Here is a 25,854-nt window from a genome sequence, read left to right on the forward strand (position 1 = left end):
AGAGAACTTGCCATGCTGCCAGCTTCCTTTCTGGGTTTCCCAGAGCCCTGCTGCAGGCAGGAGATGGGCAGGAACCTTGTCTTTAGCAAGTCCATGCAGCACTCTCTTGCCACAAATGGTGCAGTTCAGCACACAGCTGTGTTATCAGAGGGAAGAAGTATTTTACAGAAGCATTTCATTGAGAGGAAACTGTAGCCTCAGCAGTTCTGCAGTGTTACTGATGGGAATGTGATCTCTGGCAGACAGAGACCTTTATCATCAAGGCAACTTCTGATTCTGTTTCCTTGTCATTTGTTATTTCTTGTTCCCATCTTCAGTCGAGTGTACCTTTGTTTGCTCTCCAAGACCACACGCACTAGCACAGCAGCTGCTTGTGCTGTGTGCATCTATCAGGAAGAAAGACCACAGGCAGAGATGCCCCCCAGAAGAGTCGTTCTGAGATCTCTCCCCGAGTGCAGTTGCTGTTTCCGTGTGCCATACCCAGGCAGCTTGCTCTGTGCAATCCCTAACCCATCCTGTTGTCAGTCTGCATTTAAAACTCCTTGCAGCTGAGAGCCTTTACCTGTGTACCATTTTGTCCAGTACTTTCCTTCTCTGCACAGACCTGAGAATGATTATTTATTTATTTACTTATTTATTTTCATCTTATTTCTTCTTTTGTTTGCGTTTTCATCCCATCAGAGCATGTCGAGATGCATCGAGTCTTTCTGTGTTGTCATGGGGTCATACTCTTTCTCAGGCAGCCTTTGAAGCTACTGCAGGGCTGCTCGGGGGCTTTCACAGCTCACTTGCTTAGTCCCCCATGTGTCTTCAAACAGGCAGCAGTGTTACCCACATTCAGCTGCTGAGGACATGCAGGGGAGAGGAGCAGGACAGGGTGAACCCTCTGCTATCTCAGCATCACAGCTGCTCCCCACCTTCCCTTACTTTGTTCCCTTCACAAATTGTATCACTTAGAAATTGGAAAGGAGGCTTTTTCATGCAGCCCTTTTTTTGGGGAGGCGGAAGAGAGGTGTAGAACAGCTGGTGAAGTTCCCAGACCGTGATCCCTGCTCTTGTAAAGGGCAGTCACACACTGCAGGTACAGAGCCGACCCTTGGGGAAATGCTTGTGTGAGTAATCTCTCACCAATATATACAAGATATTTGCTTGTCTATACCTCATCCTGTATTTTTTTTGTTGGGAGTTTAAACAGGAAAAGAGCTACAGCATTTGTCTGATGTATGTAAATTACCATGGTAACCACCGCATCTCGTGTGCTCAGGGCGTTCTCCTAAATTCTGCAAAAAGCTGTAACAGTGTTTGTTTATGCAGTTTAGTCAGGTTTCATTAAGCCCATAGCTATTTTGGTTTTCATTATGCCTTTTCCTTTTGTTATCTCTATCCATTTTAACTCTGCTTTTTTTTTTTTTTTCCTATCTGTGTATGAATGCACACTTACCTGGACCAGACCCCCTTTTAATTACAAGAGCAATCATAAGCTTCCATCTAGAACTCTTCCGTGACACAGAAAGAGCAGAGTAGCACTGAATTGTCATCATCTAGGACATTTACCTCATTTGCAAATTCTGAAGTTTACAAACAATGTTCCTCAGCTGTCATAGTCTCATGAAATTATTTATTATTGAATGAAGGTAAACCTTTTAGTTTCAACTAATTTGTTGTAGCATATGGAGTAGCAGTGTCTATTGTAGGGATCTTGAGCTGCTGGAAATTTTAATGCTTAGCATCTTACTTTTTGATCCCTTCTTTTTGTGTGTGAGATCATCTGTAACAGTCAACTTCAGGAAAGCATTTAGAAGAGTACTATCTACTATTAGATCTTAAATGCTGAATTATCCTTGAAGTAGCTATCTTAATTGAGTTTTAGAAAATACTCAGTGGACCCCAGGGCATCAGCAGATAACTCATTTTGTTGTGACAAGTGTGGTCAGATGAAGTTCCTTTATTTGCTCTCCACAGTGTCTTCACAGAGAATTCTGTAGGCACTTGAGATCATCTAGTTCAGGCACATTCTTAAAGCAAGGCTAAGTTTGAAATTTGAGCAGGTTGTTTAACTCCCATTGAGTTTTGAGCATCTCCAAGGATGGAGAATCCTCCACATCAGCCACGCCAGTTCCATAGATTCATTTGGGCACTGACACCAGCATTAAGATCACTCCTCAACCTTCTCCCCTCCAGGCTGAACAAACAGTTCAGTTCTCCTGATAAGGATTGTGTGCTCATTCTCCACCTACTTATCTCACCTGGGCTACATGTCTTCTCAGCAGGGCCCTGCTCCATGGATAGGCCTGCCCTGCAGGAGATGAAACCAATGGCATGATTGCCCCAGGAATAAGAGGCATTTCTTTTAATTTAGTATGCATACTATGGCTTAAATCATAACTGTGCTCGCTGAGAGCATGGACTGTATGGGTTAAAACTCTGCTATCTTGATCTAAGAACAGCTTCAGCAGTGGGAAAACTCTGAGTATTGTCCAGAGAACCTAGGAAGTGAAGAGCCTCTCGGTTTCCCTAGTCACTGACAAGGTGTTGATAATTATTTGTTGAAAATAATGAACTTTGCAGGGACCACAGCTTATATTCAAATCGCAAACATAGTATTTTAATGACAACAATCCTAGGTGTTCTCTGGTTTCTCTTAAGTTGACAGAGGGATTTCCACTGCCTTCCCTGAGGGTTTTATACAATAACTGTCTGCCGTTATTATGTTGATTTGACAATTATGTTTTGTATAGTAATGGAATTTTTGCTAAGAAATCCCAGATTCCTTTCTTTCCACTAGTGATACTTCATTTTCATTAATGATAAATCAAAACTAGGGAAATAGAAAAGAGATCAAATTGTATTCTTGAACAGAAGTTATTTTAGCTGTTTTGTTATCAGGATTATGCAGACATGTCTGCAGAACTTCACCGAAATTCAACAAATAATTAGTCTTATCTCCTCAAACATAGAATGCTATTATTAGCAAAGCATTTAATTAGCTGTCCATTGTGATGGAGCTGAAAACTAAATATTTTATCTGGCCTTTTTCACTAGTTTTTCTGTAGTTCACAGTGCAATACTTTAAGATTGCACAGAGATTGAATATTACTGTATTGCAAAACACTTTGTGTTAATTGTATTACTATTACTTCTATTAGTGCAGGCAAAAAAATCACCTTCTTAAAAAAGCTCATAGGCCAAAATTAAACTGATCTGACCTCAACTGTGGATAGAAGTGTCTAGCAAATGTTCCAGAAAGATGGAAAAGTAATATGAAGCAATCTGTTCTTCAGGGCACTTCACACTGTCCAAGTGTCAGTACCAGAGTTCCTGCTTCTGCTCATGCACACCAAGTGAATGAAAGAGAAAGTTAAAACAATGCTTTGGTGCCATTCTCAAGATATTAGAACAGTTTAGGATAAGGAAGATGTACAGGAAGGAGGACTTGTGGAGCAATTGGTATTGGATGGTGCTGATTTTTAACATGTTGCAGGGTTTAACATAGTTTAAAAGATTTATCTGCTCTCCCTTCCTAGTGATGCAAGTAAGGGTGCAGGCTCTTCTCATGTGAAGCTCAGCACTTTGCAGACTTGGGTCTTCACCTCCCTCTTACAGTGTGTTATTCTGGGAAGGCTCCTGTTTATTGGTGTCGCTGAGTCATGCTGGATGCGTTCTGTACATGTGTCTGGCTCACAGATCAAGGCCTGGGGTTTTGGCAGTGCTCCTTCATTGTGTCTAATGGGAGTTGTCTGCCAGTGGGAGTGCAGGCTGGAGGGTGTCCCCATGCAGCAAACAGGAATCCCACAATTTGATCAAGACTTGTTGGCCTTGATTATCATATCTGTCGGAACAGAGTGCTTATTACTCAGTGCATCTGAGTAACACTTTAGTGATGCATGGAGTTAGCACTCCACACCTCGCAAATAGCATCTGAAAGGATAGATTCAAAGCATCAATGGTGGTAGCTCACAAGTAGAAAATATATTAATATAGATTAAAATGTTTTTATTAGCCTTTTCACATATTAAGCCAAACATAAGTGGTTTAATATAAATTACCATACATATAAATAATCTTCTTTTATTCAGTGATGTGATAACACCATTTGTAGGAGAAAATATGAAAACTGAAATTCATTAGGGAAACATTCTGCACTACAATTAGATCTGATGTTGCTCACTGAGGGGTTTCAATTTGTTTAATTCACATAGATATGTAGACAGCACTACAGAACAAGAAAAATACAAGCATACATTTAATATTAGTTACATTGCTTGCTCATGCATACTCGAGTTAAACTCTTGGTACCATATGATTTCAGATTCTTTTCATGTGTCCCTAATCAAATATTCATGGTTGTACTCTCACTTACAGTCTGTTCTCCTGGTAAAGAAACGATTCTGGAGTCTACCTTGAAGTACGCCAAGAGCAAGGCCTACGTTAGGCCTAAGCACCGGTCTTTTTAATGCAGGAATGGACACTGTAGCAGCAGCTACAAACGGATGCTGCTTTAGCACATTGTTAGCAGTTTGAAACTATTGACTTTCCAGTACTGAGATAGAGCATTAAGAACATGCATGGTGCTCATTTCTCATTTGGGCTAGGGAGTGAGAAATGGTGTTTACCCAGCAGACCGAATCATCCTGGACAATATCGTAGTCCAGATTCAGGTTAGCAGCTTGTACAAATATAGTTGTAATATAGTTGCACAAAAGCAAGGATATTACAATATAGTATAAATCATTTCATTCTGCTTCTTCTGATACAAAACAAATATCACTGATACTGTTTTGCAGTAAAAATATTGTAAAGATTTACTAATATGTGGCTAGACTTAGTAGTATAGAAAAATGCAATGTGCTATACATCAAAGCAACTTTACAAAGTATCATGGTATTTGAATGTGTCACTGCTAAAAATGGAATTCACAGTATCTGTTGAAATTATTTACCTCACTAAATTGCTGTGTTGGGCACAAAGCTTACTCAATTACTCTTACAATCTCTGTTCTGTTGCTTACTATGTTTCTATATAGGTCGCTTTCCTAAAATGAGGTGAATTTGTTAGTACTGCTTATTATTTATGCAGCACCCTCACTAGAAAGAAGTAAATCTGACAAGATCCAACCTCACCTTCATTTCAGTTGGTAGGGAAGAACGGTTCATTGCTTTTCCCCCTTTGAAGTGCCAGGTCTCTGCAATCTCTTTTTAATGATCGAAACGAGAAATAAATATGGAGAAGGAAGGATTTGCTGTGCAAAACTGAAGACTTCCAGACATTTTGAGGCCACTCTGTGCAGGGCTGGGAGCATCACAAGGCGTGTATGCCAGGCCCCAATTCCATCATGGCCTCACGCCAGCAGCCAGGCAGGAGCTCCTGCCTCCGTCAATGAAGCAGCTGTTGGGCAGATGAGCGTGCTGAATTTCAGGTCATTTGATAACTAGGCCAGGCAGCCGTGTTTTGCAGTTCAGCTTGGGTGACACGTAGATGAGGAGCTTCAGCAACATAATGCAGAATTGCTCACGTTTCTCAGCTCCCCTCTGCTGCGTTTGGCTGTGCTGGGGGTGGGGAAGCCGGGATCAGCCAGGTCCCATCTTTGGCATCCAGAGAGCAAATGCATCACCAGTCTGGTGCTTCTGATGTCAGGCATCATTATTTTTCCAACTTTATGATGAGTGTGGTTTTTATTTAGAGTATCACATCCGGGAACTGAAAGGTGGCTGCAGGTCTGGTAGGCTCTGCTTGACTGGGCCAGTGAATTGTGGCTCTGAGTTCAGTCCTTCCAAAGAAATGTTCATGCTCATGTCAGGAACCAACAAGGAAAGCTTCCCAGTTCCTTCAGTGGGAGTACTTGAGAGGGGACATGCAGGGGGTCCACAAGGAGCTAGGAGAGGAGCAGCCCCACCAAGCTGCTCAGAAGAAAAGTGGCAAAGCTTGCTTAGAGCTGGAGAAGGCTTAATGTAACATTTTGGGGAAAGCAGCTGGAAATATCACGGTAATTTTCTAAGCTTGGCAGGCTTTTGAGCTTTAACAGTTTCCCAGAAGAGTCAAGTAGATCTTGGGTGTAAGGAAGCGATAACCAGTGATGCCAGATTCCTTGATTTTTAGATCTAGAAGAGCTCATTGAAGCTGTCTGTGCTCATCTTTGTGCACAACGCAGACCTGCAGTGTACTGCTGTTGCAGGTTCTGTACCAAGCATGTAATGCCATTTGTGCTAGAACATTTCACAAAGCCACAATCTTGATTTAATAACTACATGGGATAGAGAACATACTGCTTTCCCGTTAAGTATTCCTGAGTCACTCATCACTGCCAAACACCGTATCTAGGAATGCTCCTCTCCTCACTAGTGCTGCTGCATGGGTCCCAGTATGGATCCCTGGAGGTGAGTCAGGATGCTGCTGGTGTGCTCCACTTCTGGGTGAGGGTTCAGAGTGGGGCTAAGGGGAGATGCTCAGATATAGAAGTAACCCCAGGGTAAGACGTGGGAATAAAGGCAGGGTTGCCAGAGATTTCAAGAATAACCTCAAAGAGCCATTTTGCTGTGAATAAGGCTGGGTTTAACATAGTTTAAAAGATTTATCTACTCTCCCTTCCTCCAAGCTTCTCCTTGTAATGCAAAGCGCTTACAATTTCAAATGGTAAGAAGTTAAGCAGCAGAAAAGCAGGGCAGCAGTTGTTGTGACAGAGAGCAGACTGCAGGAGCTGCCCATCGTATTAGAGGTGGCAGCTGAGTCTTGTTCACTGCATTTCAAAGAGAGTTCAGCCTCCAAGGCTAAGCAGATATTTTTAACTCCTGTGCTGGGAGGGAACACGTACACACTGTGTCACAGGTGTCTCACAGCCACTAACCATACCAGCCTCCTCTCAATAGGGAAAGCTGGGTTTTGGGACAGAATGCTCGTCCCAAAGCGATGATTAAACCTCTTTTAGCCTGTTTCATACGGGAGAGGTCCTGTGGTGGCTGGCAAGACAGAAGCCAGCAGAAGTATATTACTGATGACAGGTTTGCTCACAGCACTGGGCTGGAGAGGAAAGGCACACCCAGCAGTGAGTCATGGGCACTGAGCAGCTAGCCACAACACATGCTGATATTCAGGTTTCTAAACCCTCCCTGGATCTTTGGGTACTTTGGGAGAGCTTGTGGCTTAGTTTCTGAGGATAAGACTCATCACAGCTATATTTACAAGGCTGTAAGTTAGATGTGGAGTCAAAGCCAGGCTCCTCCTGTAAGCTGGGCAGAGACATGCCACGAGGGGAGGATTCAACCCTCCGTAGGGTTGTCACTGATAGCTGGTGAGGTTTTTCTGAATTGCTCTTCCTTGCCTCTGTACAGGAGTTCGACAGGTTTGAGGTTTTCCTGAAGGCTTCTGCTTCGTACAAAATGTACGTCACAGTCTGCTTGAAATGCCTGCTCTGACTCTCAGGGAACAGAATGCACCTTGTGAATATTTTCAAGTGAATCATATAATCAATGTGCAAGCTTACATTAATTAAAGTTGAGCCCTCTGAGAACTATCGAGTCCATGGCAGCACTTCCTTTGTACCAAATTATCTTAATAGCTGTGTAGCATAGACTTCAACATTTTCGATCAATTAAATCAACTAAAATTTTGTGTAATGATGATTTAGAAAACAGTGTGCTATAATCAAGTTATGTTACTAGTGGCTGTTCTTACCGTGCCATGGGCTTCTGATGGGCAGCAAAGAAATTTGGGAGAGGATCCATCAGCTTCATGCAGGAGTCTCAGCTCACTGCAGGCTCAGCCAAGATCCCTTGCAGGAAGCAGCTCCAGGGAGACCGCATGTGGAAAGGAGCAGCAGGTTTTCTGCCACCTCCAGGTCTGCTCCATGCAATCTCACACCAGCTAAGTTGCTGGGGATTCAAATGCTGCCTGTAGAGTGACAGTCATCCCATAAGAATGGTTCGTTGTTGGGAAGCCCTTCAGCTCTCCTCAGCAGCCAGGAGCCCTTTTGGAATGGAGGTTGAGAGCAAAGGCAAAAGCAAGAATTAAACCTAGTCCAGTGTACGCAGCTTCTGCAAATAGGACAAAGTATTTGGCACTTATCCTTCATAGAAGAAACCAGTTTCTATCTACAGGACTATAATGATATGGGCAATGGGACACCGTGGCTCTTTTGGAATATTTTGTCCTGCTGAGAAATGCAGACGTTTACCCTTTTCCTTCTTGAATGTTTTCCAGAACTCTTTATAGTACAGACTTCTCAGAGTGCTTCTAAAATCAGAAAATCGAACACTCTGTTCACTTGATAGTGTTATTTCAGTTTTGGCACAACTTTTGTGATTTAGCTGACAAGTGGTTCCCCAAGCATGGAAAATGAATATTGGGAATAAAAAGGGAAAGCAACCTTTCCAATTAAGGTCAAAATGTACAGAAATTAAAACGACACCAGTTATATCAGTAGCATATTGGCTCCTATGCACTCAATCACTAGATATAAACAGCAGTTGCTCAGACAGCTAATTACAATCTTCCTGCAGTAGGCTTCATGTAGGTCAGCCACCCACCTGCCTGCTACCACTTGCAGGATTAGATCTGTCCATTATCTTCACTGCTGTGTTACAGTTTGCCAGCTTCTGTTTTAAAAACAAAACAAAACAGATTTTTCTAGTGTCTCTCCTTTCTGAGCACTGCTGCACCATGTAAGTGTGGGGCATCACAAGCGATTATGAGCCTTTTCTATGGACTCGTTAGAGATTTGTGTTTGTCAAAATGCAATTTGTACAATTGATTTCCTATTACATGGATTACAAGAGAAGTTAGTTGTGGGAGTTTGCCTTCTAGCCATTTGGGATGGATTCATGATCATAATAGGGTCAAGGTTGCTTTTTATATGGGAATGAGAGACGGTCCATTGAATTGCTGCTTAAAATCTCTGCACAGCACCTGCAAGTAGTGCTAGTTCAGGAATCATCTGTCCTGCCACAGGCAGGCTGGCCTGTAACCTTTGTGAGGAAGAGACAGGTAATGATAGTTAGGAATTGTGAGATTTCTGCATTGTTGTTCTTGTTGTTGTTGTTGTTTAATTAGTAATATAGATCTTATAAAAGCATTTGAACTCAATATCTGTTAGTTTGCTTTCTCAAGCTTATACAAAAATTATTAATATTTAGCAAATCATAAGTTTATTTGTCCAATGCAGGAAGCTGAGGTGATGGCTTGCATCATAGATTCTGGGCAGCTGCTTTCTCAGGCTCTTTATTTACTTTCCCTTTGAACTGTGCTGTTATGTCCCAATTCCAAATGATATCTTGTTGATGTGTTTGTGGATTCTTAGTTTCTGAGTTAGAAGTACATGCTTGAGTCCCTGAAAGAACTTCTCCACCTATGCGAGCTCTCCTTGGTGATCACCCAGAGCCATGCTGTGCCATCCAGGTGTAACTGGAATTCCCAGTCATAAGATGATACTGGCTCTGCTGGGATGAGCTATTTAAAAGTGGATCCAATAGTGATGCAGGGCATGTCAGCATTTTGAAGGTCATTTCAGAAGCCAGATGTTTCACTTCATAGTGTGATGTAGAGGAAAGCAAAGGAGAACAAAAAGAATTTGGAGCACTCTCAAAACACAGAATGCGATGGTTTGAACAGAACTTTTTCTCAAGAAAAACTGAAGTCTTATTGATAAAACATAGTCTATAATTTCATTATTTCAATGCCAATATTTCACATTTACTTCTGGATTTTTTAAGCCCTGAGAAAGTAATTGCATAAGACTCTCAGAATTATGGGAACCTGAACTTACACTCGAGTTTGGGTGTAACATTTCTGTTTGCTGATGTACTTCTCATGCCAGCTAGCAGGAAGAATGGGCACATGCAGGGGAGATTTAGACCATCTGTGTGCCATAGTGAAAAAGGTAGTTTGCTTTTAGCAGAGTTTTTAAAGTCTCAAATATTAATTAGCTAATACGTATTTTTCTGCATCTGATAACTGAGAGGTATCAGTACTATAATTAAAATGGGGTATAAATGATTCATAGCAACAAGAATTAGAAAATGTGATAAGCAGATTTAGAATAGATACATATTAGAATATGTATTACTCAGAGAATTTTTTAACATTGTAAAAATTAGGAACCAGGAGGGAGGAACTACTGAGTTGTGCTGAATGTGTTTTGTTTATGAAGGGCAGTGTGGGTGTTTGATGTATCTCAAGGTAGATAGCAACCCACCTCCACCTGGGGTTTCACCCACTCTAATTGTACGAAGCATTCCAATTTCTACTCAGCTGTTCCAGAAATTAGGTATCAGATAAATATGTACCTGCCAAGTTCAGTGAGCCAAAACACTTGAGTGCTCTAAATCAATCGTTTCACTGAGATTACGGAGATACATTCCCTAGGGCAGCTGGGGCTGCATGAAGTCACCACTGGACAGAGCAACACAGACACAAGGAGAAGGGAAAGGGATGGATGGAAGAGCTACTGATAAGGCAAAGATAACAAGGAATAAATACTCCTTGTGTTCTCCTCATACCAACTGTCCCTTAGCTTCAACTGGATGGAGTTCTGTGAAACATATGATGCTTATATAACAGAGAGGAAAGTAGAAAGGGAGAAAATTGTTGGGAATTGAAGAATGATGGGATGTTGAAAGAACTGAAAGACAGTAGGTGGGGATTCTAAGCCACAGGTATTTATTTCCGAATCCAGCATGTTCACACTTTTATTTTAATACAAGAGCTCTGCACTCATCGCTGGTGTAAACCTTTGACTTCAGCAGCTACACCGCCAGTGAACTTGATTCCATACGTTCATTTGCAGTCATTTTTCCCCAGTACAAGCTAACATTTTTTTTCTTATTATTCACATCTCTGCATTTGCTTGCAGAACTTATTACTTCCATCTAGGCGAGCTTATGGGGGGTCAGTTGGGGCAAGAGGCAGAAAATGGAATTTCTTTTTGACTTTCACGTTATTATTTCAGAAGTGCTTCTTCTTGTCCAGACAATGTGCCAGACAGTGAAGCCTGGCATCCAGGCACCTTGAAGAACTGCAACAGGCAAAGCAGAGGGCCCGATTAAATATTTAAGCATCTGGGTGTGCTGTGCAGGTAGCAGGGGATAGATTACACTCAATGAAACCTGGCCTGCCGCAGGGTGGGCAGTCAGTGCTGGCATGAGGACGTTGGGGAGAGCAGTGCGTTGAGGAGGCTGCTGCCATACTATGGTCAGCAGGGAATGGATCTGGCACTGCTTCTGCCTCTGCCACTGTGACTGCATCGTCCTGTGCAGGATGTCCTGTAGGTGAAACAGATCTCCCTGCATGCTGCGCTCTGGTGGGAGTGGGAGGGGGAGCTTGGGTTTTGTGGATGCTGGGCTTTTGTGCATGGGAATGCTCTGTGTTTCCATCCAGGTCGCTCTAGGAGATGACTTGGAATCGTATTTTAATGACTGATTGTCTTTTGTTTGCTTTTAACTCTGGAGATGGGGCAGTAGGATGCTGAGTTCCTGTTTGAAAGACAAAACCCATTAGATCCAAGTGATGCCAGAATTAGTCAAGGCTCTTAAATCAGAAGTCATTACAGCAGAAATACAGATTGGTGATTTATGAATCAACATGTTGGATTGCTTCTGTCTTTACTTGCGAATAAATAGCATCTATACTCATGGAATACTGGTTTAAAAAACAGCTAAGAACAAGGGCAGTGTTCATACTTTCTATAGTTACGTGTCTGTTTACTTGTTCTTTCCTCCATGAGGACTTGCCTGTGACTGTCAGCTCATGTCAGTCCCCCTGGAAGTGAAGACTGGGCCGTGAGACCAGAGGCTGGGGAGGTTACTCTGGGTCCTGCAGCTGCTGGGGCTTTCACTTCCCTTAAGCAAGGGGCTTGGCTTCTCATGTGAATGTGTTGCTAACGTTTTTTTTTCCACATTTTTCTATAAATCCCCAAATATATCCTCACTTAGTTGTGTTTTGTAGAAAAGTCCTCTGCCTTCTAGCACCCTGTTCAGGTACAGACATCCATTCTGGTTGACATACAGCAGCATTGGGGTTTAAATCTTGTTAACATGGCTCTTGTCTGGGTCATAACCATTAACTAGATGCAAACTGAGTATTTGTCACGTGGGGACAAATTGTTGCATATGTGGGGCTGGAGGCTCTGCTGTTCTCCATGGAAGTACAAACTGAAAACCTGTCCTGGGGAGCTTACTGCCTCACTGGAGAGAGAAATAGAAAAGAGGCACTTAATTTTTTTTTTTTTTTTAAAAAAGGGAGATTGGCCTTGCATTGTTGTGTGGGGAATTGGGTCAGGAACAGACTGTGGTGCTCCAGGCTCCTTGGGTGCTGCACCAGACTACACTAAGTATAGGTATATTTCTAATTTAATGTGTCATAATTCTTACTGTTAAACAAAACTAGAGATTATGTTTGACAAACCAAGTGCATGAATATGAATTCCAGTTTTTTATTTGATTAAAGGAATTGTAAGCATGACATGTGTATAAACAGGTACGTGTGTGTTCGTATGCAAATACACACCTGGTGGCACTCAGCTGAAGGAAGATGCTGGGTTGATATTTTACAAGACAGACATGTGGGGCTTGAGGCATTGTCCCTAAAGCCCGTGGGAAAGTGCTCTGTGGATCCAGCAGTGCTCTTCCTGCAGGGCACAAGCCTGGCATTGCCTGTGCTGACCTGCTCTGCTGGGACAGCGCCTAGCAAAACAGCTCAGCACCTCATTAAAACCATATTCAGGAAAATATTGTTGTCATATGTTGTATGATAGTGAGTATTGATTTATCCCCTTGGCTTCCTTATAGCATCTACTGACTGGGCTCTGGAGTTAGCCGGATCCCCATGCAGTGACAGTGGGGTATCTCTAATCCTCTTGATTTTAACAAGAGTTTGATAATGTTTGACATCTTTCTTAAAGCTTCATTGCTGCCTAGAGGCATAACATTATGAGCTGCTCTTGATCTTTATTGAAAAGTTTATACCTGGATGTGCAGGAAAATAGGCTCGATGCACACTGTGAAAGCAATTAAAAAAAAAAAAAAAGACGAAAGTAAGAACTGAAGTATTTGTGGGCTTGTTTAGATGTGTTTTTACATATGTTTTTTTAGCTAGCCTCATCATTCTGAATTATATTGATGACTTTTTAAGTTCTGATACTGATTGCCATCTCACCCTATCATGTCCCCTATGTGTGGTTATGAAGCACACAACGTTGGAATCACACTCTCAGCAATTCAGCGTTGTCTTTTCCCTCAAGAAAGACATCTAGTCCCATGATTTTTCACGCACACACTGTTTTCTCAGAACCAGAGGCAGCTTCCATACCAGAAGCAATCAGTCCCTCACTAAGTACGATGCTCATGTGCCACGAAGCTGCTTATGGAAGCAAGGCGAGCAGCCTGTGAGGCACAGAGATGTCCCCACTTCACTTTGGCGCTACCGCAGCAGGTGGCTGGCTTACCCAGCTGTTTCATTAGTGCCTAATGAAGCGCTCACTGAATTATTTCTCACTGGCTCTGAGCTCAGTGCAGCAAACAGAACCCCCTGGGATGCCCCATGGCCACCTTTCCCTGCCGTGTGTAGGTGTTCCCTGCACTCACCTTACTGGCTGTGCTCTCTTTCTTGGAAAACTGAACGGGGTTTACCTGTTCCTCAATGGTCCTGAACAGGGTTTGCTGGTAGAAAAGCTTCCCTAGAGAAAAGCCATGGCTCAACCAAACCCTCTGCCTAGGAATCTGCTGCTTTTGCTCCTCAGCTCATGCTATTCTAGCTAAATATTAAATACTATAATGCATAGTTACACAGGTGCTGTGCACAGGAGAGAGGTGAGAGAGAAAACAGCTTTGCTCCAAGAAGAGCTGGTGATCTTCACAGTTCTCCCATACTGCCTCCATCAGGGCTCCCCTTGGGGTGACACACACCCCTGCTCACTCTTTGGGCGTAATATTTCTAAAAACTTTCTTCAGGAAAGTTTCTAAAGATCAAGTGAAAACTGGAGTAACAATGGAAAGTGTGAATTAAGGCAAAAATAGTTGTTACTGCTGCTTTTGGACAGTAAGGGAGATCGTCCCTGCTAGCCCTGGATCTGTCTCATTGTGGAATATCTCCCATTCACACCGTCACATTTATCAACTTTTAAAATTCTTCTAAAGCTGTTAGAACTATTAGAACTATCTTTTATGTGCATGGTACCCCAAACTATGCTCCTGGTGCTGAGATGAAGCGCACCTGTGCCATGTCCTTTACATATTAAATATGATCCTGGCTATCAGAGTGCAGTTGCTTACAAGAGGTGATACTTCTGCACTGAGTCATCTTTACTGCATTCAGAAAAAGGTATGTTTTTCTTCCCTATCTTAACTGAGACACCAGCATGAAAGCTTATAAATACTGTGCCACAGTGGATAAAAAGACAGGATCAAGCAATTACCATCATGTGTTATGCAAAATAGCTGAATTAACAGTTTTAGTAGTGGATTCAGAGGTGGACTGGTTTCTTGCTGATATGCTTTCTATCACTCCTAGTGCACTGAGGACAGGTTCTCTCTAATCACCTTGCAGCACAGGGTCTCTGCGTGACAGTGTTATTGGGCAACTCCTCTCTCCGTCTCATTTCTCCCATTATGCTTACTGAGCAAGCACAAGCATGTGGCTGTGCACCTGGGAGCCCCTACATTTCCATTTGTTGATATCCTAAAACAAAACAAACCCAAAACATCTCTGCACACTACACACAGCTTTTATTGAAGCAGCTTGTTAACCTGTTAGCTTGCAAGATATGTGAACCAATACTAGGGTAGAGCACTCCCATTTTGAATACCAGGCTTGTTTATCCAGCTCTGGCACTGTCCTTAGACCTTATCTACACCACAGAATTTCATCAGTGAATGGTATATCAGTTTTTATCTTGAATGAACAGACTTCATGGAGGACCCCTGTGATCACACCCCTATTTCAGTGTAAGGAGGATGTGCTTTATGTTGGCTTAAAGTAATCTTACAGGTGAAAGGATAAAAGATAAAGCAATTGTAATGTTTTATATAATACAATAAATTGTAATATTGGTAAAATGAGGTTGTGTACAACATTGCTAGGGATGCTTTTTGGAGGACGTGTTTGATTTTTTGCTGCTCCAGGCTCATAGCACTGCAAGTCACCAATTGGCATGTTCAGATTAAGAGTACCTTAACTGTTGATTGCAAGTCTCACCTGTGGGTAAATTTATGCAAACAAATGTTACTTGTGCAGGCATGGGCTGGATGTAATTCAGTTACTTAACGTTAGCCTCCCAAGACAGGTGAAGCTTAATTAAGGCTGGTAAAGTTCTTTGCAGTTCTGGAGGGAAACTTTGGCCAATTTGTCAGTGGTATTATAGAAGGTAGTTAATGTCTTATGTTATAAAGGCTGTGGAGGCACCCTGCTTATGAACAGTACTCTCTGAAGATCTGTGAAGTGTGGAGTTAATGTTTAATAGAGGGGAAATAAATGTAGCATGAGAGCTCGCAGCCCTGCCCTGCTGGCCACGTTTCCTCTTGTTCCATGGGGTGCTTCTGCTTCCCGTGACTTTGTGCGCCCTGAAGGGAGTTGTGAGCACTCTCCTGAATGGTCAGGACCAAAACTCAACTCTCATAGCCTCCAGCTCTGCCCACTGTGGCTCTCTGTCATAGTCCTTACCTGGCAACAGACATTAGGTCTGTATGGTGTGTTGTGTCATCCAACGCTGCTTGCATCAGCTCGGGTCCCAGAAGCAGTGTAGACACCCTGCTTTATCTACGTGCTTTATCTAGACTAATTAGGTCAGTGCTTTGTCCAGGATAATTGTCTCTGCTAATGAGTTTTGAGTGCAATGTTGCTGTCCAGTTCCTGTGCTGGCTGCCATGGTGGCTGCAGCTTGGTGGCCCCCGGCCATGCCTGGACATCTCCAAGACACCAAGTCTGCACCAGGACAGCCAGATGGGCCCAGAGCAAGCCTTCAGCTCCTCACAGGGAGCAGAGGGACAGCGCTGAGCTCTGTTCTCTGGTGACGCAATGTGACACAACAGGACATGGAGCTGTGTCAAGGGAGGGTCAGGTGGGGGTTAGAGGAAGGTTCTTCACCAGAAGGCAGTGGGCATGGAACAGGCTCCCCAGGGTGGTGGGCATGGATTCAAACTGCTGGAGTTCAAGGAGTGTTTGGACTGGGGGCAAAAAAAAAAAAAAAGCCTGTGCAAACTCCTGTGGTATGTGGTGATGGGCCAGACCTGGTGCTTGAACCTGACTCTCCTACCATCCAAGCACTTGCAGAAACTATCCAGCAGCAGGCAGAGGCATCTGTCTGTCACCTCTTTTCCTCCCATAGTCTGCTGTGAGATTTTTTCCCAACAAAGTCATCACGTTCTGTTCATATACTGATGCAAATTTTCAGTCTCAGCTCTGTTTCCTTCTCAGCACTTTCCATAGACCCTTTCTTTAGCCCACCACATTTATCACACTAGTCTCGGTGCACCATGAGGCTATAGGGCTTGCAGAAATCCTGCTCTGCTTCTACTGCTTAAAAATGAATGAAAACCTGTAAGCAGTCAGATTGGGCTTTTCACAAAGCCCAGGTTGCTTGGGGAAATGGACCTTCTCTCCATTTTCTTGCATGCACTCAGGCAGAAGTACCTGCAGCTGTAGCATGAGTAAAAGGAAAAAGGAGGTTTATTTCCAGTGGGTGGCAGGGTGCAGAGGTGTGGGATGTGCCGAGAGCTGCCACCAACACCCAGCCACAATCACCTGCTGCAGGCAGTTCTCTCAGTCACTTCCAGCCATGTGGATGGTGCTCAGCGCTGCAAATCTTCTCCAATAAGCAGGAGGAGAAAAAGGAAACAGGGAAAACTTCAGTTCTGTCCCATAATCTGCCTTGAGCTGAGTCCAAAGTTGCTTATATAAAGCACAGTTCATTATTACAAAGCAATGAAGCGAGGAGAGATGGGATGTTCACAGCCTATCTCCTGCATTAATTAGTTGCTAAAGATGCAGATTGCCACAGCAGTGGAGCCATGGATGGGTCAAAAGCAGAACTGTCTCTCAGTTTTATGAGAAGTGCTGTTCCCAAAGACTGGCAAAGTAGGAGACAGCTTGTGGTGCAGTCTGCAGAGTGTTTAAGTGAGGGTGCCATTACCAAGAGAACTTACTGGTCATGCTTGCTCATGTCTGAAAAACTCCTGAAAGCATTGGAAAGAAGTTAAGCATGGAAAAGTCCACTTGAATTGAAAAAAGCCCTCAATCAAACAGGTGGCTGCTTTGTGTACCCCACAGAGCATGTGTGAAACCAAGCAAAAAATAATTCCCATGTTCAGTATCTGTGCGAGCTGTGGCTGAGCGTGCTAAAAGCTCGACAGAACCAGGGAGCTCTGCAACAGCAGAGCATTAAGCAGGTTGCAGACTGCATCAGATGGTGCTTGAGTCTGCCCAAAGCTCCAGAGTAGAAAAAAAAATCTACCAACATTTCTGTTTCTGGCAATTAACAGAACTAAAATCTTGGGTTGGGCTCGTAAATATGTCAGCCAGCCTCAGCAAAATCTTAGTTGCTGAAACAGGGCGCATCTAACTTTCTTCTTTAGTGTTTGAGGGAGTTGTAGCAAAAAAGATTGGTTTCAGTAAGATCACAGAGAGGATGTAAGGAGTTATTTCTAACGGCTGTAGGTAACTTGAGCATAACAAAAATGAATGGAAAACAGAGCACCCTGTTGTCCCAGGATAGTGCTACATACGGCTTTCCTCAAACTCTCTTCCAATCGCTGCAGGTCTCTGCAGTAACACGGAACAGTTATCCCCGTGCCACAGACTGTGGTTGACCTCTACAACTGATTTACATGCAATGGGTTGGGTTCTTTCCCTCAGTTGGCATTATCTGATCAGCTCTCACTCCATTGCTTCTTGTTTTACAGAGGGAACAAGTTTCCTCCTCCTCTTCTAGTCACGCTTGCTTTCTTTTCTCTGGCTTTTAGGAGTATTCCGCTTTTAAAGCACTTGGAGAGGAAAATCATGCTAAACAAAATGAATGTGTAGAAGTCAGTAAAGTAGAAGAAAGAGGAATTTAGAAAAGAGTTATAGAAACAAATGAAATTTTGCTGCACTGTGGTGATTTCCTTAAGAAATTTCAATCTGGAATGAATCATTACTTAGATGGAATGAATCATTACTTAGAAAACAACTATTACACATCTAAAGATGTCGAAGAGAGAGATAGGTCATTTTGGGATCCATGGAATCATGTACCATGTGCATCTGGAAAATTGTCCAGCTTCCTAAATTAATATGTAAATAAAAATATCTGCAGTTTTGTCAACCAGCTCTGTATAGACTTATGGAATGTCAATTATTTACTTATTTGAGTCTGAAGTATAGTTTTTTGATCTTTTTTTTCTCTTGGGGTATTTTTTTTTCTGCCAAAAGAAGAGGACATTTGTATAGAAACTATGGAGAAAGCTGCAATTTCAAAGCATAATTGGGAACTTTATGTATGTGCTTCATTTTAAGGACATTTCTCACTGTGACCAAGCAGTAGTAAGAACAAAATGCTGCCATAGGGTTCTTAACATAAAATAAAAATCAAGACTAATAATGTATGGAGCTCATTTCTGGATAAAAGTGAAAAATTATTTTGATGAAATGAGGGAAAAATTTTGTGATGAATGTGGCTGTTTGTCATGATGGAATTTTTTAGCCAATGACAGGAGTAACTGACTTAAACCCTGAAATTCTTTCATTACAAGTCTGCTTATTGAAATATCTCATGTACATGTGTACGTGCACAAGGAAATCTTGCAGCTGCTTCACACCAAAGCCTAAAATCAAGTAACACCACAAACTATGGGGAATTTTGTCCAGTTCCACAAATTGGGCATGGGACTTAATGTTTCTCCTTACCCTTTTCAGAAGAAGCGTTTTTTGGAAAAGTCATCAACTGCTGCATTTCCAATAGCATTCTCTTGTTTTCACTGCAGGTCCAGCTGCCCAGCGCCAGGTCCAGAATGGGCCATCTCCAGATGAGATGGAAGCACAAAGGAGGTGAGTTGGTTATGGTAGGTTTCTGGGATGTGTGTGCAATCGTTGCTCACTAATAAGCACTGTTCTTTCTACTCATACCTGTTCTGTGTTGATTTTCAGTGTTCTGTAATTATTGATATTGACTGTGATGATTTATATAAAGGGTGAAGTGAACTGAAGCCCTAGGTAGACTCTTTGCTCAAAGGCAAGTGTGAGGCATGCTGAAGTTCGGAGTTAATGATAAAACATGTTTAAAAGAAGCCTACAGAGTGTTTCTCAATTAAATTAAGAAAGCCTAACCATACTCTGTTCTGGGTTGTTTACTGGCAGTTGCTAGTCATGTTGCCCAGGAAGCATCCAATAGACTACATGCACTGTCAGGAATAACTTAGGCTCCTCATATGATTACTTCCAGAATCATATGTCATTCCTTTTATGAATGCTTTGCTCTAAACAGGCTAACAAATGAGACTACAAAATCATGCCCGTCACCTTATAAGCATGTCTCAACTTAGTGCCATCGTTACATGTAGCCTTTTCTCCAGCCACCAGCACTAGTCTCCTGATGTCAAAGGAAGAATGTGAGCAGAATGTCCTTCTTTGGATGCCTTCTCCATAATGAAACTAGTAGAAAGATCTCATTTCAGCTTTGGTGATTCAGGCAAGACTCCTGTAGTAGTATTTTCAGCTACCCAGCAGAAGGCATGCTTGTCCAGTTCTGAGCAAACAACCCTTCATGTGATTCCCTCTTCCGTTCTGCAAGAATTACTGGGAGTATGTAAGGAAACTACTTCCTCGCTCCTTTATGACTAACCCCAACTGGCCTGAGATTTAACAGAGATTTACAGGTGACTGTTGAGTGTGTGTTGATATGTCAGTTGGGCTTGGTACGGGTTAATCTGGTAGCTGAGCTATCATAAAGGTTGTGGGGGAGCTCCTGCTCTGGCCTGTGTGCCACTCAGCCTGGCTGGAAGATGTGGTCCAATGCTGATTGAGCCAGTGGGAACTGCTGAATGTGCAGACTGTACAAAATTCATACCTCACATTCAGGTGTCTGTCTGTACATTCAACACATGACCAGCTTTAGTTAGAGAAAATATTTTAATTATTGATTTTTTGTTTGTTTGTTTAGAGATGGTAAAAGCCCTTGGAGTAGATATTATTCTACTGCGACAGGGCACATGGTTCTGGGAAGGCTTCTTTTGCTCCACTGGACTGGAATAAGCTATGCCAGTATATGCACTTAGATGTTATTGCATCTGCACTGGAGGATTTTCAGCTTTTATTATGCTAATGCACTCTTAAAGCATAGAGCAGGCGTAATTTTAGGCCTCTGTTTTTTTAACATCTTGTAAGTGGGAAAGGAAATCAAGTTATTGTAAATGCCGTGAAAATTTGTCTGCTTTAAAGAATTTTTAAAGACCTTTATACAAATATTTAAAGAACATATTTTATGTCAGAGGATGCAATTTGTCCTTTCTTGTACTTTACTGCTGGTATACTTCTTAAGCAGCCTTGTGCAAATCTCGGTCTTTATTTAGTTCCACTGGAACAAATGTGACTTCCTTAGAGTGTAAGAACTTCTCCTTTTAGCATGTGTGGGAGGATGTGCTTGGCTGGTACAAGCTGCTCCTGCCCAAGGGCGGACAAGGTTAGCATGAGCCCAAAAGACTTCAAATGACCATTCTGACTCTTGTTCTGAGGAGCACCTGGTTCCTGCATCTGCTCCAAGGGCTCAGGAGACTTGGATACCTCTTACCCACCTTTCTTTCCAGGTCTGTACCTCTGGAGCTTTCCCACACCAATTCTCCAGATGAACCTAGAATTTGCCCAAGGTTTAAAGAGGAGAGTACACGTCAAGTCTTTCACCATCAAATCTTGCTAATAAGTGCCAAGCTGTTGCAAGGACAGCATGCTTCTGGAATTCTTAGTATGTCCATTTAGAACTGGAATTTGTGAAACTGGTGCTGTAATATCGGTGTTCAGTACATAGCTATCCAGTAAGAGCCAAAGTATGCGCTGATTTCTATTTGGTTTAGATTGTTCTAGCTGATATGAAACCACTGGATTCAGCCAACTATGGCTGTCCCTCAAAACTTTCCACTTTCCACTTTATACATAGAATAATTTTTCCGGATGTCTGTAGTGATTTCCTAGAAATTGCTTGTATTTGTTGGATCGTATGACTTGAACATAATACCAGTTTAAGATTGATTTGTCCATAGTGAATAATTATCATTGTGGATTTTCCCAATCCATCTATTAAATTAGCACTGAAACACAGGGAGACTGTTTTGCAAAGTAAGACATTCTTTTTGTTCCTACACAGCTTTATTTTTATGGATACTTTTTCCATTTAAAAAAAATCTTTTATTTTTATGAAATAAGAAAACTGCAGACTCATTTGAAAGTATGAGTAGAGCAAAAATGTAATGAGGAGACTTTTCTAAGATATCATGTAAGGAATCCTTGAAGAAGTGTTGCCTATAGTTAAGCTTGCCTTACTGTGCAGAAAGCTCTTGCAGGAGAAAAAAAGAAGAAAAAAAAGGTAATTTCAGAGTTGCATTCAGTGTTTGCATGTTAAAAAACATTTGGCTGTTTGAACTATCAGTCTTTTTAACCATGGAATGGCAGGAAGGGCCTGTCACAGGGGCAGCATGGCAATTATTGCAGTATTACAGTGTGTGAGAGAAGCCCTCTGCTGATGCATCTGGCAACTGCACGTCTCTGGAAAGTGAAGCCTGTGAAAAGGCTTCTCACTGCGTGTACCTGCTTGGGCAACCTGGGAGCTGGCAGCTCCTGAGGATGCAAAACAACCAAAGCAGTGATGTAATTCTGTGCCAAGTATGCATGGAGCTCCACGTACTCCTGGACAGCAGAGTGGCTCTGCTCACCTGCAAAGCTGTGCTATGCCAGCAAGAGACAGCCCTGCAGCAGAGCACACCAGACTTTGTACAGTCAGCAGCTGAACACAGCACAAATGTAATATATTTTCATTCTAACTTTAATTCCTTTGGGTTTCTGATCTGTGAAGGTCTCAAGAGTGCCATTCTTGACAAATGCCCCTTGCTCTTCCCCAGGGATGCTGACGTGCTTTGAGTTGAGGACATGCATGGCCACTGTGCTCTCCTGGACCTATAGAACCTACCTCCTGGCCATGTCCCCTGCAAAACCCATTGTGGAGTTTCCTGACATGGATCAGGCAGCCCCTTGCCCAAGCATCTGTGGTGTCCTGCAGGTGCCAGGCCCTGGCCTGATTGCACATCCCCAGCACCTGGCACCACTGTGGTCAGGGCAAGTGAAACCAAAACCACGTCTGTTCAGTGGAACAGCATTTGTGAGGACTGGCTCACGCTACCTAATACATACATCTTGAGGACCTCACAGTGAATAAAGCTCTCAAGAAAAATTATAAGGAATATGTAATGACTGGAGCTTTTTTCATTGCTGTTTCAGACAAGTGATGGAGCAACAGCAACAGCGCCAAGAATCTCTGGAAAGAAGAACTTCTACCACAGGTATGTATAAAATACCTGCAAACAAAGCAGCTATGGTCTCCCTGCTTTTGTCCTCTACTTGTAGTTGGGTTTTGCATGGTTTCATATACGTGGTTAAAATTACAAAATCACAGAATGGTAGAAGTAGGAAAGCACGTCTGGGTCCTTCTGCTCCAACCCCTTCTCCAGCAGTGGCACACAGAGCAGAATGCCCAGGAGCACGTCCAGGTGGCTTTGGAAGATCTCCAAAGAGAGAGACTGAACAATTTCTCTGTGCATCCTGTGCCCACGCTGGAATGAGGGTTATGGCAATAATTAGATTTTAAAGCATTTGCAGCAATGAGGCATGCAGGTAGAGTTAGACAAGTGTGGGGCTTGTCAAAGCGGGTAATCAGAGGGGGATTTTTGGCTTGCCAAGGCTACATGGTCACATGGCAGTGATGCCTCATTTCCAGAGGACATCAACAGAAAGGGGTGGCACTGCCAGTTCTGGGCTGCCCCATCACTCTGTGGTGCAGTCAGATGCAGCACAGAGGAAATGACAGCCCTGGAGTATCATCTGTGGGGATTTTGTAGTGATGAAGTGAGGAGTCTTCTGTGTGCTTAATGGAAAATACATATATATTTAATGAGCTTATGAAAATCTTCTATAACATATTAAGTTGCACAAAGCTGAGTGAAGAGATGACAGGAATAGTTTGTAGAGTATGGCTTGGTCTCTGTGAAGGCTGACAGCAAACAAGCGAAGATGGTCTTGTATAGTCTTTTGTTTTGGAGGCACCAGTTAATCTGGTAAATTTTCAGTTGTTTTTTACCTGAAGCTACCCTAGAGATAGACACATACACACATGCCTTAGCTAGTGTCAGAAGTTTCTGAGCTGTGTCTGGGCGGAGGTTACCATGTGCTCTTCTGCATCAAGAAACACAGCCACAAATCCCACCTGGGCACCAGCAGGGAGTGGAATATGGCCCATGGGGAGTTCTGGCCATCTCCTCCTGGCTGCAGAGCAGCAACTACTGTGTTCAAAATGTCCCTTGCTGCTCCCGTGGTGAGAGGTCGATGCTTGCAACCACAACAAGTTCCTGTGGGCTCGCTGGCATTGGAACACACAGCTCATTCCAAACCGTGGGCTATTTTTTCAAACAGTCCCAGTTCCACTGAGGGCTGGGAGCCCCTTGGCAGGTGCCCGCACCATCTCCTCTTGGCTTTGTTTGAGCTTCTGTTTGCATTTATTCTGTGGTCCTTTTTTCACTATATTGCTTTATGTTGGTTTCGTTCCTCACTGCATACCCATCTTTTTCTTTTTTCATTTGTCTTCCCTGTTCTTTTAGTTTCCTCCTTACAGATAAACACATGCTCTCTCCCCTCCCAGCACCAGCCTCCTTCACCTGCCTCTGGTGCTGCCCCTCTGCCACCACGCCATGCCAGTGCCCTCCCTGCCCCACTGGCTGCCCCTGAGCTCCCTGGTAAATCTTCTCTGCAATGTCTGTGGAGAAACAGAGAGCCCTTGCAGCTTCTGCACAGACACTCAGCCTCTGAGCTGCTAACAACCCTAGGTTCCTCTCCTCCATCCTGCTCAGCCCGTGGGACTGTCCTACCACGGGTCAGGCGGGCCTCGCTGTCCCCACCACCTTCTCACCCTTCTTCCCACTTTCTCTTTGCTTCTTGCCAGCCCCTCAGGCGTTCCTCTCTCTGTGGTTCTCAGCCTTCTGCAGCCCCCATCACAAACACATCCCTGGGGCAGAGGGCAGATGGCCTGCAGCCGCGCGATCCCACCCTCTTGCCTGCGATTGCTGCCCCATGCGACAGCATCAGGGGACCCCCAGACAAAACAGGGCAGGAAACTTTGCCCAACATGCCCTTGAATGGCCATCCTGAATCTGCGGGCTCCTCTAGGAGCCGGAGGAGAAGCGTGGTGGGAGCCTTCTTGCTGCGCCTAGGGGCTGCACCTGCCTCCCAGCTGCCTGCAATTGCCAGCCCTCCTGGCTCCTGGGGCCAAGCCTCCTCCCTGTTCTCTCCACCCCATCGTCCCCCACAGCACTGCTATCAGCCCGTGTCACACTGTCTTCCATTGCCTCCCCCTTACGCTGCTGGGCCTGAGGTGACTGTGCCCAGGAGGACCCTTCCTTACATGACTTCATCAGCCATTTCCCACTTGCGTAAGTACTGATTTTGAACAAGTTGTGACCTGTAAAATCTGTAGCTTTAAGCTGTATAAAAAGCTGCATTCACACTCTCCATGACTGCTAGAGAAACACCTGAGACCCAGGAATACTTCTGTTGTGTGTGACATCTGAAACCAAGGTGGAAAAGCACTCAGGACCTCCCGCCCATGCTAGCAGTGGGACAAAAACAAGAATTACATCGCAAGGGTCCTATAGCTGAGCTGTTGCAATGCATGCTCTTAAGAGTATTAGCCCAGGAAGAGATTTGTATCGTTTGGCAGAGCCCAATTGCATTTGGCAGTGACCTTTATACAAAGACTATATTCAGCTGGTCCAGACCTAGCAGATGGGCTCTTGTAAGCCAGAGGCCGGGTCTGCAGTAAACTTGTTGTCTGTGTGGCTATCAGAGAGGATGTGATTTTTATTATTTTACTCGAGTGCTATTTCTGTTACCAGCACAAACACAACACAAATTTTGTTAGAGTTATGCAGAATCTTCTGCACTTATATAATTCCTTTACTTCTAGAAACTGTCTTCCCACTGTGAACTGCGCTAATAGTTGAGGGCAAACCTTTTTCAATGCAGGCAAATCAAGAGCTTGGGTCTGCATTTTGCATATGGTCTCAATTCCTGGTGCTTGTCTGAAGCCTGCTGAGTTAGAGCAGCTACACATAATGCCTATTTGCAATTCAGATCTCAATTTTTGTGTCTCGGATCCATTCCTGTCAATATCCACATATAATGCTTAAATAATATGTCTAGAAAAGACAGAAAACTGAGACATTTCCATCCCCTTTCTGCTAAAAATATTAATCCAGCCACTGGAGGCTCAGTCCGTCAGCTCATATAAGTCCTTGAAATCCACTTAGTTCAATAAAGTTATTTTAAACTTACATCAGTCCATTATTTTGACTCAGTTCAGTTTTTGCTTCAGGCTAGCCTCTAATTAGGTGGGTGTCGTTTTGCAATTACAATTAACTGTACCCACGATGAATTACTATTATGTTGTGAACCAAAGAGGACTTGAAATGTTTAATGCATTTCTAATAGCAGCTATGGTTCATTTCAAGAATGAAATTGAGAGTGTGAAATAATACAGAATTAACCACAGAAGTAAGGCAGAGCTATAAAAAACCCTAGATAAGAAGAAAACTGGACTGCTAATGTTAATTTTTAAACATTCCTCAGTTAAAATCCTCCTGCCTTTCA

General features: G+C 43.2%; 1 protein-coding gene across 7 annotated transcripts in view; it reads left to right on the forward strand.

Annotated features, from left to right (window-relative positions):
* The window catches only part of EVL (Enah/Vasp-like), a 129,212-nt gene that overhangs the window by 92,524 nt on the left and 10,834 nt on the right, over positions 1-25,854 (forward strand). For all 7 annotated transcript variants that reach the window (XM_085225622.1, XM_031553673.2, XM_085225624.1 and 4 more), the window contains exons 4-5: positions 18,939-19,002; positions 22,438-22,499. In XM_085225622.1, coding sequence (XP_085081748.1) covers positions 18,939-19,002; positions 22,438-22,499 — 126 coding nt within the window. The remainder of the gene's footprint in view (positions 1-18,938; positions 19,003-22,437; positions 22,500-25,854) is intronic.

Source organism: Meleagris gallopavo, chromosome 5 (assembly GCF_905368555.1).
Source record: "Meleagris gallopavo chromosome 5, MGAL_WU_HG_1.1, whole genome shotgun sequence".
NCBI lineage: Eukaryota > Metazoa > Chordata > Aves > Galliformes > Phasianidae > Meleagris > Meleagris gallopavo.